Genomic DNA, 13715 nt, shown 5'->3' with positions numbered 1-13715 from the left:
AAACCACAGGGCAAATGGGCTTAATGACAACAAATGGTGAGAAGGCAATTTGTACCAGCCGCACGTAAACATTGTTAGCTTAACAATGCGCAGGCAGAGACCCTGTTACAACCAGCGAGGTGACAATGCCTAATGTCACAACAATGTGTTATTTACATCTTGGATCAACGTTTAGACAAAGCTATCCTAAAGATGTGACTGGTTGTAGTTCTCTGCTCGGTCTGTACAGGATGTACATGAACTAGGGTGAAGTAAAGTATGGAAAGTACACAAAGCGGATGTAAACCAATCAGCAATTTAATGTGTGGTCCCCAAAGTTCATGATAACATTACATTTGAATTATAAGAATATGATATCTGCAATACCGTATAAATCTTGCCAAATTATAAAAAGGGGAGAGACAAATCTTTGCACAACACAATTACAGGAATGTATAGACCATAACACAACCAGGAAACCTTTTTGAAAGTATTTTTTTCTTTCCTTTTTATTTTGAATATATTCTTTATATTTTGTTATTGATATTTTTTATTCCACTACTGCAGTGACATGTACCTATCTTTCAATAATTCATTTCTTTTTAAAATAGTTCTTCAAGTCTTCAAAGTGTTTTTTGTACATTTTATAAAAATCTAAAGACAATCTGTACCTCATAGGTCCATACTATATAAATTTGGGTTAAAACAGGTACGAACAATGCAGCATGATGTACGAGACACACGGAGGAAACATACATTGTACAACAAGTGCATACCAACAAGAGACACTTCATCTTTTCTTTATTTCAGAAAATTCTGCAGCTCTGCAAGGCCCCTTTTATCAATCACATTACGATAAACCTTCACGATATATTCCAACTGTTGACCAACCATCCCAGAAAAACTGTTGACCAACCATCCCAGAAGTTTTCTGCGGTAACGTTCTCCAAAATTCTGTTTGGGAATAGATCACTTCTTCCATCCCGACTTCAGTTGGATGTTGTTTCCATAACAACAATTACCAAAGAGATGGAAAATCCTGCCTAAATTCAATTACCTTCACTTTCCATGATGATTGACGGGTATAAGGAAGTACCCCTAGCCATGAAACCTAAAAGTGCCCCCTCAAATTTCAGCCTTGAAAAGATTTTCCTTCCAAAAAGAATTTTGTCCATCCAGGACTTGTGACTCTAATATTTTCAAAACAAAAGCAGGATTCTCCTATAAAAGTTCTTTCCAATGTCATCACTCTTAAAAATATTGGAATACAAAATATTTCCACCTCAAGGCAGACTTTATTACCCATTCTTACTCACTCTAATTGCACTTTTCTTTCCACAAACACATAAGTTGTAATTGTTGCTATGACTTCCAGAGACTCATCGGAAGCTCTAACCTTTGTCCAAGCAGTTCATGAATTTATTCCCTAGAGCCTTTGAAGTACTCAATTACTTGGCTCCAATAGACTTCACACATTGACATGAGGAAGCCAATGCCAGCATGTTTCTTTCTTCGATTCTTTCGTGTTATCATCAATCATGACGGTGCTTGATGGTGAAGTTGCAATGTTGACAATCACTTTGGTTGCCATAGTTACTCGCTCGAGATGGTGAGGACACCGAGATGCCACAAACTTCATACTTCTATGTCAAAGGTCAGATGAGGCTGTAGTGAGAGAAAGGGAGAAAAAAAAAAATAGTTTTTGAAAATATCGGAGTACTACAATGTGCCAATTTTCTTTTTGTGCATTTCAGCACTTTCATTACCAAATTTAGGTAGAGCATGATGAAATCCCTCCACACATAAAATTTGAAATGAATTAGATGGAGTGGACCACAAAGTATGGAAAGTATGAGAAGCTTTAAATTTTGATCCCTGCAATCACAATGAAGGTTTTTTAAATAGTTTGTAAGTCTTTATGAAACAGGCCCTAGTATCCTATTCTGAGCCATCATACACAAATACGATTATGTAAAATATCTTACATTATTTTTGCTGAATTTGAGTAGGAATTCGTCATCGGAATCCGATTCAAGGTGACTTTCATCTAGTAACATGGATTTCATTTCAAGTTTGGTTCTTCTAGATGACTTCTTATTATCTTTGCTTCCAGACGAGCTGTCGTCTTCATGGCCCACTTGTTGCTTGGCAAACGTCACAAACACCTGCAAAACACATAATTTTAAACTCATTTATTGCTGTTATTACAATAATAATAATAATAGGCATTTGTGTAGCGCCATCTACCTAGGAACAATATATTCCGAGGCGCATTGTTATCATTACCCTGGCTTTAGCTCAAGCTGCCTTTCAGCGCTTGTGCATGCATTATCATAATTCCAATATTTTTTATAAAAATATACTTTTTCTGAGCTGACTTCAAAATTTCTTAGATCTGACCTATGTCTTATCATCTGAGCAAATATGAGGGATTAGTTTGATTGAATTACCAAAAAGAGTAGACATAGAAAAAAATAGTTGATAAATTGTTAATGAAATTAAACCGGGAAATCATACACACCCAGCAAAAATGTTTGCAATTGAGAATATTTCATGAAGCAAATTGTTCGTAATTTTTCAATGTCTAATTTGTGCTGAGCCAATCAGATGCAAGGATTTTAGTAGCTTATAAAAGTTGTTTGTGAAAATCACCACTTGTTTCATGAAAATGCTCCTGAGGCTCCCACATTTTTTATTTGTATAATCTCTGTTTGTAATTAATTCAAATTAACATTATGAATTGTCAATTAAAATTATGAATGGCCAAACACATAGTATATCAAAGCTGGGTTTTGAAATTTGATACACCATATTGTCCTTTAAATCTATTTTTCATGACATTTTTCTACAGAATGGTCATTAATGAACGAAAAAAAATTACATGACATTAAGACACAGACAGAGTCAATAATATTAAAATACTTACATCATCCAGTGTTGTTTGACTGACGGAGTACTCCTTGATGTTAAGTAAGGCTCTTACATCTTCTATTTGACTGAAGATAGCGGCTAGATCTACATGCTCTAGCTTTATACTATATTGCACCATATTAAAATGTTCCTCCTGCAAAAGAAAATTGTAAATCATTTCAATAAATAAAGCTTTACTCATTCATATTAGGTGCAGAATTTGTTTACCTTGAAAATGTATGATTGTTGATTTCATTGACATGGTTAAAATTATGGAAAATTAGGGACAGGGAAGAAAATCCATATAGCATAACTTGAGGATCTGTGCAAAATAGATTTAACACGTAAAAAATCATTTTGATAGCTTATCAAAGATATATTCAATGGGATATAGTAAATATGTATAAAAATGATAAGTTTTACAGGATTACATTCATATCTACTATAGATAAGATAAGTAAGAAAAAGGAAGAGGGAAAGATACGCAGGGGCAATTCCATAAAATGATCAACTTTTTTGTTCATCCAACCCCCATTTTTCTCAAGTTTCACTTAACTTTATAAACTGACCGGTCCTTTGAGAACATTACAGATTGTCAAAAGAACCAGAAATCAGAGACAGAAAATTTCATGAAGGTACCATAGGGGGTCGGACGTACATATATCATGGAATGGCCTACATACAAACCTTGCACACAGATATTTAGAGGTAAAAACTCAGAGAGTTTTCAGGAGCAAGATCCAATCAATAAAAAAAGATACACAGAATAGTAGAGGTAAAAACAGAGGAAGAGAGGAGATATAGGGAAAGAGAAAATGGGAGACAGCCAGAAAGGTAAAGGTAAAAACATAGGGACAGAGAAAGAGAGGGTCAGACAGAGAGAGAGAATACATGTATATATACCTTGAGGTCTGAATGTGGGAAGGTATGGCTAAACCACCTCGTAACCGTTTTGACGTTGGGCCTCTCCCCTCCCACCTTCAGCGTCACCGTGTACCCGTCGCCATAGCGATTCTTCAGATGCTGGGCGGATCCAAGGCACTTGAATTTACCGTTAACCATGATGGCTAGACGGCCGCATAGAACTTCGCACTCCTCCATGCTGTGCGATGTGAGGATAACTGATCTTTGACCCTCCTGCACGATGGATAGGAGACAGTCCCAGAGGAAACGTCTGGAATGCGGGTCCATTCCTGTCGTTGGCTCGTCCTGGGTCATACATGACAATGAATGTGTGATTTTCAGATTAGATAAATATTAGTTAACTCACTGACTCATTCATTCATTAAGTAATTAATTTATTACACAATTCATTCATTCATGAAGCTGCTTGAGCTACAGCAAGGGTAATAATATCCAAGTCCTTTGGAAGCGCATAGAGACGTTATTCATAATGTGTTTTGCACTATACAAGAACTGACTATTATTATTATTATTATTTGTTTGCTCGCTAGCCTGGGTCATGAAGATGTAACAATGAGTGATTAGTTAAATTATTAACTCGCCGACTCATTCATTCATTAAGTAATTCATTCTTTCATTCATTTGTTTGTTTGCTCGCTAGCCTGGGTCAAACAGACATGTAACAATGAGTGATGAAATTTTGACTAATTTGCTTCTTAATTCACTCACTCATGCATTCATTCACCCAACTTCCTTCAGTCATTCATCCTTCATTCATGCATTCACTCATCCTACCTTCATTCATTCGTCCATCCCTCAATTCCTCTCTCATTCTATCTATCCATTCATTCATCCAGTAATTCTTTCAATAACATTGGCCAACGTGTACCTATATCACTCAATTGCTAATTTTCTTTTCTATAACGCAGTACAAAAGAGGAACTGTTATCTGCTATGTAAGAGAAAGTGGTCACATCACAAGGAAACGGGACTTCTCTCATAATAGAGAAAATTGGTGTTGCATGTACATGTACATATAGTTTGGCATGCACAAATACCATGAAGCTTGACATGGGTAACAACTTTAATTAAACAGTGCCCCCGTCTCACAAAGAGTTGTGATCGATCCAATCAACCTCAACTGTATGGAAATCAATCAATATCACAATTTTTCCTACAGGAAATTTACACAGTGTCCCTTTGTAAACAAAGAGGAGCATACTGAGCATACTACATCATATCTAGAGGACATTTTCAACAAACATGAATTTATATGTTGACATTGCTGGCTTTCCATAGTTGTGGTTGATTGGATCAATCGCAACTCTTTGTGAGACGGGGTCCAGGTCTCCATCCTACCATGAATATGATCTGAGGATTGCCAAGAAGTGCGATGGCAGTCGACAGTTTCCTCTTGTTCCCTCCGCTGTACGTCCCGACGGGACGGTCTGCGTACTGCATCAATGCCATCTTACGTAATGCCCATGTTACAACCTGAATCAAGAGGAAACAAGAAGAGAAAAAGAAAATATAAATTTTCCCCAACCAACCATTCAATTTTTCATCCAAGGAATAATTTCGCTTACATGTACTTGATTTGAAGCAATAGAGAAAAGATCTCAACTAAGTTCTGTACATACATGTACCTATGCAAAAATCTGCAACACAAAAGACTTTGTGTGTATCAGTCAAAAAAAAAAATGTGGAGCAGATTGCAATGTGATACCATAAAAAATTACTCCCTGCATCCATCCGCTTGATTCATCGCCGTCATTTTCTGTCTTTTTATTTACTAGGCAGATTTACAAAGCTTATTCAAACGGCTTGTATGCAATAGCAGATATCCCAGACATCTCAGATCGTACAACACCATCATTAAACAACCATGATCCCTTCGTCTAATTATTTGTTCGTGTGATCTACATGTAACTGTCATTTAGTGTAATGCCCAGATGGTCTAAGTGGGATTCGTCTAGATACTATTTGGCACTTTGCCAAATTAAAATTTGGTTCATAAACAGTTCGTCTAATCATACAGACCAGGGGCTGTTTCATGAAGCTGTTCATTTATAAAGTTAAGAGTGACTTTAGGAACAACTGGTGATCTTTTCTTTTGGTAAATGATATATACCATTAAATGTTCATTGGTGATTATTTCGCACATTAGAAAGGATCACCAGTCGTTCTTAAAGTCACTCTTAATTTACGAACAGCTTTATGAAACACCCACCAGGTGGATATCAGAGGAGATCGATATTTGACAAAATAGGGTTTAGCCTCACTGGAAATTAGACATGACTGTCAATGGGCTAACTGGCAAGAAGACCATAATGTTTAGTAGATGACCTGGTAGGCGACAAACCATGATTAGACCATGTGAGACAAGATCAATTAGAAATTACACAAAGTGGGTGTAGAGCAAGTGGGAATTTACAATTTACCTTACAAACTCATTGGCCCATATTCTGAAGTTGGGTTTAACTTAAACAAAGGTTTAAAGTTGTGGTTTAAGTATGGATAGCCAATTGTTACATAAATCATTAACAGTAGAGATATAATCTTCCAGCTCATTTGGCTCTCAAATCATTCATAATTGTCTAGGAAGTATAACTGGATGATTGTCTGCACCATCGATGAATCAGGAAGGAGCACAGTAAACATCAGAAACACACAACTTAATAAAAATTCTGACACTTTTGGCTTCCCATAATTTGAGCACAGAGTTAGACCATGATCTAAATTAAACCTGACTTCAGAATACGGGCCATTGACTCCCACCCCCGGGAACCCACATGTGTAATATGGAATTCAGTTGGCATGTTGAATTTGTTGCTATTTCAGGCATGCTTCAGACAAGCTTTCAGATTCACCAGTCACGCATAAACTTGTGCATATCAGGGCCCCGTCTTACAATTACGATTTATCCAATCAACCACAACTATGGACGGCCAGCAACATCAACATCTGAAATATGTTTGTTCAAAATACTTGCTAGATATGATGTATATGGATACATTCATCATTCTCTTAAAAATTCAGTGTGATTCTCTTTGTTAATAAGGAGATTTTGCAAGTGCAAATTTCCTGTAGAAAAAATTATGGTATGGTTGGATTTCCATACAGTTGAGATAGATTGGATCAATCGTAACTCTTTGTAAAATGGGGCCCTGGTCTGTGTAACACAAAGGTTAGCGATTAATCACTAATTTGAAAGAGCAATTCTGATTGGTTCCTAGTCAGTCTACAGAGCAAAATGCACATGCCATGGCGATCCTGATAGGCCGCCATTTCATTTAGTGATTAATCGCTTACCTTTGTGTTACGGAGCCCAGGGCCCCGTCAGAGTTACCATTGATCCAATCAATCGTAACTCTATGGAAATCCATCAGTGTCATGAATTTTTCCAAAGGAAATTTGCAAAATGTCCTTTGTAAACAAAGGAGAACACCCCAAATTGTCAAGAAATCAATGAATTTATGGATATGCATTCATATCTGGAAAATTGTTTGAACAAACATGCATTTCATATGTTGACTTTGCTGGCTTTCCATAGTTGCGATTGATCAGATCAATCACAAATCTTTGTAAGATGGGCCCCAGGTCTATTTCTTCAAGACACCCTTTGATTTTAACATGTACTGTACCTGTTTTTCATCTTTTTGCTGGACCCCCTTTATTCTTGCATAGAGTAGGAGATGTTCTCTCGCTGTGAGCTCATCAAATAGCGCGTCGAACTGAGGACAGTATCCTATACATTTATATGCATTCATCTTCTTCTTGAATATACTGTAAAAATAAACAATGAAAATGATGTTGATTAATAATTAACCATCAACTGAACAATTTTTCATAATACATAATTTATATCTCGTCTAGGACAAATGCACTTTTCATGTAACTGGAACTTGGTAGTACTATAATTTTCATCATAAAACACAGTTTAGAAGATGAGAAAGTTCTTCATGGTGCATATAAGTGTTAATAACAACTATGTAAGTGACATCATATTAAATATAATGATAGGCATTTCTATGATGCCATCTAAGCTTTTTCGGTATTGATGTTTTCAATACCGGTATTACTAATTGCTTCAATACCGGTATACCGACTAATACCGGTGTAAATTCCCAATTTATTGTGCAAACAGTGTCCAATGTTTGTTTAGCCCTGATATGGCCTCGGATAAAGAGTGGATGCTTGCGGTCAGCTGAGGAATGCTCAGCATGGTCCGTTCTCATTGACAGAAACTTTCTCAAACATATTTTCATAGATTAAAAAAATTTAAATATGACGAAGTTGAGACTTGTCTTGAGCCTTGCAAGTCACCACTAACCTAAGATTTTCAAATGGAAATAATCGTGATTTGTTTATTAAAGAGAGATTAGAAAATGAGAAATTATCGTATTTCAAGTCCCAACTATTATAAAGACCTGAGCAAAAAGTTATACGATCATGCTCTCTCCCGGCCCCACCGAGACGGCGAGAGAGAGTTACCTGTGCACGTGCGCGAAATTATCTCAGCAAGCACGTGGTACAATTTATTAATCCTATCTCCATGCTGAAATGAATTAGATGTAGTCAAGTTACCAAATGCTATACCGCACCTACTCACTGCTATTTTGCTAAACGTGTGTACATGCCCCAAGTTCCAAGCACCAAATTCCCTGCTGAAACAGTCAAGGAGATTTGCGTGATTTTCCCTTCACCGATTTGGCCCCACTCATTCACATTTAGATTCGCCCCTTTTTTTACCACTCACATCAACACGTGTTCGTCGAAGGTTCAAAGTTTGTTGACCTCAAATTTTGACGTCTCGTAAATAACTTTTTTCTTATGTCCATTGTGTTGAACCCCCCCCCCCTCTTAGCTAACTCCCTTCAGGCCATGTTTTCTCCCTCTTGTGAATCTCCACATGTTGTCTAAAAAGTAAAAACCTCCCCCTTGACTTCTTATCCCGCGGCCGCCTCTTTCTCACTCTTTTTTCTTTATCTCCCAGCCCCTTAATTCCTCACTCTCTCTTTCCCATCGGCCCATCCTCTCCCCGTCACCACCCCTCTCTTACCACAAACAATCAACATCCTCCTCTTCTCCGAGTCTCGATCTTCCCCCCTTTTTTCTATTTCTGTCTTTTGCCCCCCCCCCCAAGTCCTGGTCATCAATACTTTTTCATTTTAATAATGTCAATTCTATCTTTCACACATGCCAAAATTGAGTTGATCATCTTATCACGCCACCAGTCCATCATAAATTCAAATTAAAATCAATCCAATAGTTTATTTCATTTTATTCATGACCGCACATGCACAAAAAGGATACATCACCCATCCCAAATCACACAAATATTCCAGCCATTTTCTTCCATTCACGATCACTTTACAGATCATTTTCAAAATAAACCAAGAGGGATGGCGTAACATTTTTTTCCTGTTGTCAACATTTTTTTTCCATGTTTTTTATTTATTTGTTATTGTTTTTTATATTTATGTATGTATTTTTTTTTGGGGGGGGTGTCAAACGACTTTTGTAGCAGGCTGTATAAAAGTAAACTTGTCATAATTGAAACAAGTTAAGAGCAGTCCGATAAAAAATACTTTCACTAAGAAAAAAAAAGTGTTAATCCATGTGGTTTGTCTGTCGATGCCCAGCACCCCCTCCCCCCCCCCCCAAAAAAAAAAAAAAAAAGTTATGAGCAGTCCGAGAAAAAAAAACTTGCATAAAGAAAAAACAAGTGTTAATCCCTGTGGTTTGTCAGTCAACGCCCCAAGGTTGATACTTTGTTGAAGACACCACGTGGTCAAAAGGCAGGCTGGGGAGTGTTTCAAAAAGAGTTTTGTCGGTGATTTTGTTTGTTTATAGAGGGATGTTACAAGCTATGACAAACCCTTGCATGTGATTGGCGGAAAGCAAATCTGTTGTTGAAACCACTGAAAAATCTTCATGAAATGCTCCCCATCTCGATCGGCTTCGTTTGTTTTCTGTAGCTGTGTGCACAAGTGCATGCAGCCGACATGCACCCCATGTAGGCGCTAGGCCTAGCTACGTAGCGGTGGGGCCGAGGCCTTATGCAGCGGCTAGCGGAGCTCAGACATTAGTTCAGGGGCGATGTATTCATTTCGAGGTTAGATTATCGGATTCTGATTTCATTAAATACGTTGAGAGAGCCAAACAACTTATTGTTTTGGCTTAATTTTACTGTAAAAATACCCATAGACGACAATACAGAAGAAAATACCGGTATGATATTTTCAACTTTTGGTATGACGGTATTTCGGTATTGAAATTTTAACGGCGGTATCCATACCGGTATGCCGTTCATACCGAACGGTATTACTAATACCGGTATACCGAAAAAGCTTAATGCCATCTATCTGGAAAGAGTATATTCCAAGGCACGCTATTATCATTACACTTCCTTTAGCTCGAACTGCCATTTCCAGCAATAGGGCAGTAAGGAATTAATCCTGCCGGGTACAAATTAATCTCTCCTGGGTTGAATTGGATCCCACGATCCTAGGTTTCAATAAAGTTATTGTTTTTCATTCTTGTAGGATACCCATCACCAGCACAATGTGGACAAATTTCTTGCTGAAGGAAATTATGCCATGACCTGGGGCCCGTTCCATAAAGAGTTACAACCGTTGTTACTTTGCCATCATGGCAAATACCATGGCAACAGGGCTCAGCAGCCAATCAAAATCAAGGTTACCATGGTAGTTGCCAAATTGGCAAACTTACAAGAATTGCAACTCTTTCTGAAACGGGCCCTGGGATTTGATCCTACAATCCTGTTTCAAAGTCTATAGACTAATCTACTGGACCACAATGTTGTGCTTAGACTCACCTATCTTTATTTATGTAGGCATCCCCTCCTGTGATTCCCAAATCACCGCAAAGCATTTTAAATGTAGTTGTCTTCCCTGCACCATTTACGCCAAGGAGACCAAAACACTAGAAAACAAAAAGAAGCAAGACATCATCATTATTTCAAAGTATGATGGTTGAATTAAGTTTTAATAAAGTTTGAATTCTCCAACTTGTAGGATACCCATTATCAAAACCATTATCACTTATTCATTGTTATCATCATAACTACCATGATCATAATACTTGGTCAATGTTACTACCATCATCATCGTCACTATTTCAGTGATAATGATTTTCATCATCATAATCATCACCATAATAATTAGTCATTTTTACCACCATCATCATCATCACTATTTCAATGATTTTGCTCATCATTATCACCATCATCATCACCACAACCACCATCATCAAAATCACCATGATCACTGTCATCGTTACTGCCATGATCACTACTATTACAATAATGATAATGATTTTTATCATCATCACCATCATCTCCATCATCATCACCATCATTATCATCATCACCACCACCATCATCATCACAACCACCATCATCAAATTCACCATGATCACTTGTCATCATTACTGCCATGATCACTACTATTACAATAATGATGATTTTTATCATCATCATCACCATCATCATCATTATCACCATCATCATCACCATCATCATCATCATCATCATCATCTCAACCACCATCATCACCATCATCATCATCACTTGTCATTGTTACTGCCATGATCACCACTATTACAATAATGATAATGATTTTTCTCATCATCATCACCATCACAATCATCATCATTATTATCATCATCATCATCATCCTTTCTATCATAAGTTACAAAGTTTAAGATTCTTGATTATTATGACCAATCTTACCTCTCCTTCTGGCACTCCTAAACAGAGACCGTCTACCGCTAAATGGCTCCCTAATCTTCTAGTTTTATATATCTGGGGAAAGATGAAAATAAATTAAAAGCATATAGTATTCGCATGTAGATTGTACAATGCACCCCCCCCCCCTAAATTGTATCGTCTCTCAACTTTCTAGACGCATATTCTGCACATTTCAGAGACTCTCACAGAGAGTTACTATTCAATATTCCTTAGGATTGTGGAATGGTGTGCAGGGGATGTCGAATTTTCAAAATATGTGAAATTTCCAGAAGTATTTTTTAATTTTCAGATGTATTACTGAATTGAACTATGCAATCAGAAACAGACTAATATTTAACATATATGAGTAAAAATTTATATTCTGAAAAGTAAATACCATAGCACAAGTTCCTTTTTTTTAATGAAGTGGTTGAATCTTGGGCAATTATCTGTTGGTCTTGACAGAAATAACCACTCATTCTTGAACTCGACTTCTATGCATGGCTGACAAAGTTTAGTGCACTAACCTTTGTAAGGTTTTCTATTCTCAGTAAATCTTGGGAGGCTTCTCCGACTAATACTCTCTGCCTCTCCCGTAAAACATCTTCATCTTCGCTGAATAGAAGACTCTTATCAACTTTTTTCCTTCTACAGCACGGCAATATTTCTCTGTGAAAAGAAAAAGAGATGTAAGCCAAAAAATGTTGTAATCCTACTACATGTACACAAGGTTTCTTAGATGTTATAGATAAGAATAGATATAAAACAAAAGCTTTGAAACTTTGCGCTTTTTACAATCCATTACATGAATGTAGGCAAAACAAGTAGCCTTTTTTCCACTTTTTGCCATGTAACTAAACACAAAGAAAATTTAGACTGAGTAAAATGAGAGCTATGCCACATTTGAAATCACTTCCATTTGAATTAATATAATAGTAATAATAACAATAATGTCATATTTCACCCAGGTAGCCACTTCAGTTATGAAAACTGTTCTATCAGCGGGCCCTGCTTAATTATTACCCCGGCTTTAGCACAGCTACCTTGATCGGGTGCTCGAGCATACACACAACAAAGTAATATTACCTGCCATGTTCTAACAAACTACATATATATCACTTAAATTTTCCAAAAAAAAGTATTGTGGTATTTACATTCTTCTGATGATGTATCCATATTCACATAGGACGGTAAATGCAAATGCCAGGACACCCTCTATGACCATCACAAAAAACATTCTGTTAAGCATATCCCATCTGAACGGTGACTGAACTTCATCAACGGCACCTAGATGATAAATAAAGTTGAAGACAATATATTCATCCATGTAGCTAGCAGTAAGTTTTTCATTATTTGGGTCCTTACTCGGAGAGGTGGGTTTTGTTCACCTACAGTACATATTAAAGGAAAACATTTCATTAATCTAACCAGCTAACGTCAAATGAAATATTTAATACATGGGTCAGCTTAACATAGTCTACTTTTGTAAAATTCAAATGCTAACACCTAGGTTTTTGATTCAGCCTATGATTAAAATGACTTAAAATGACACATTTTAATCCTTGGATTGGAATTAACCAAATAAACCAACTTCTTTGAATTCAGGTCTAGGTGCTTCTTTTTCAGTGTACCAAGTTTACATTTCATATGGCTAATGGAAGTGGTATCCCCAAAGTATTTTTTTTCATCAGGATCTCACAAAAATGGAGAAAACTCATTTTTGCTCAAATTACACTAGATGAAATTTGAAGAAAGACATAACATACGATGTCCAACAAATTCTTTACCTAACAGGGCTGTCACAACCAGACATGTTAGCCAGCATATGTATACATATGAAGAGCCATTTCCTCATTCAATACTATTTATTGATATCAAAAATTGCCTTTGGTTATACACAAATTTAATTGAATGGTTGAGTGGTGGTGATTTTTTACCCGATGGCTAAGAAAGCATGAATGCTTGTAAGCAAGCAACCAGAGGACCAATGACTTCAGGTCCTCTCCAAGGGACCTGGTAATGAGGATAAATGTCTTACCAAAGGGTACTAGCGCAGCAAGCGGGTATCGAACCCAGGACACGGGAATCCGAAACCCCTGCTCTACCGACTGAGCTATCGCGCCTCCTTTGTTTTATTTCTTGAATAAAGAATTTGATTTCTTGATATTTT

At 36.9% G+C, this 13715-nt stretch overlaps 1 protein-coding gene across 1 annotated transcript in view; it reads right to left on the bottom strand.

Moving 5' to 3' along the window:
- Positions 1-495: 495 nt before the first annotated feature.
- The window catches only part of LOC129277327 (ATP-binding cassette sub-family A member 2-like), a 51827-nt gene continuing 38607 nt past the window's right edge, over positions 496-13715 (bottom strand). Inside the window, exons 34-43 of the mRNA XM_064110002.1 lie at positions 12700-12832; positions 12073-12214; positions 11549-11620; positions 10634-10740; positions 7437-7578; positions 5152-5286; positions 3793-4098; positions 2906-3043; positions 1965-2144; positions 496-1644 (exon numbers count right to left, since the gene is read on the bottom strand). Coding sequence (XP_063966072.1) covers positions 1615-1644; positions 1965-2144; positions 2906-3043; positions 3793-4098; positions 5152-5286; positions 7437-7578; positions 10634-10740; positions 11549-11620; positions 12073-12214; positions 12700-12832 — 1385 coding nt within the window. The 3' untranslated portion in view covers positions 496-1614. The remainder of the gene's footprint in view (positions 1645-1964; positions 2145-2905; positions 3044-3792; positions 4099-5151; positions 5287-7436; positions 7579-10633; positions 10741-11548; positions 11621-12072; positions 12215-12699; positions 12833-13715) is intronic.

This window comes from Lytechinus pictus, chromosome 15 (assembly GCF_037042905.1).
Source record: "Lytechinus pictus isolate F3 Inbred chromosome 15, Lp3.0, whole genome shotgun sequence".
Lineage (NCBI taxonomy): Eukaryota > Metazoa > Echinodermata > Echinoidea > Temnopleuroida > Toxopneustidae > Lytechinus > Lytechinus pictus.
The sequence above is the reverse complement of the archived record's forward strand: the minus strand, read 5'-3'. Positions and strand labels throughout refer to the sequence as shown.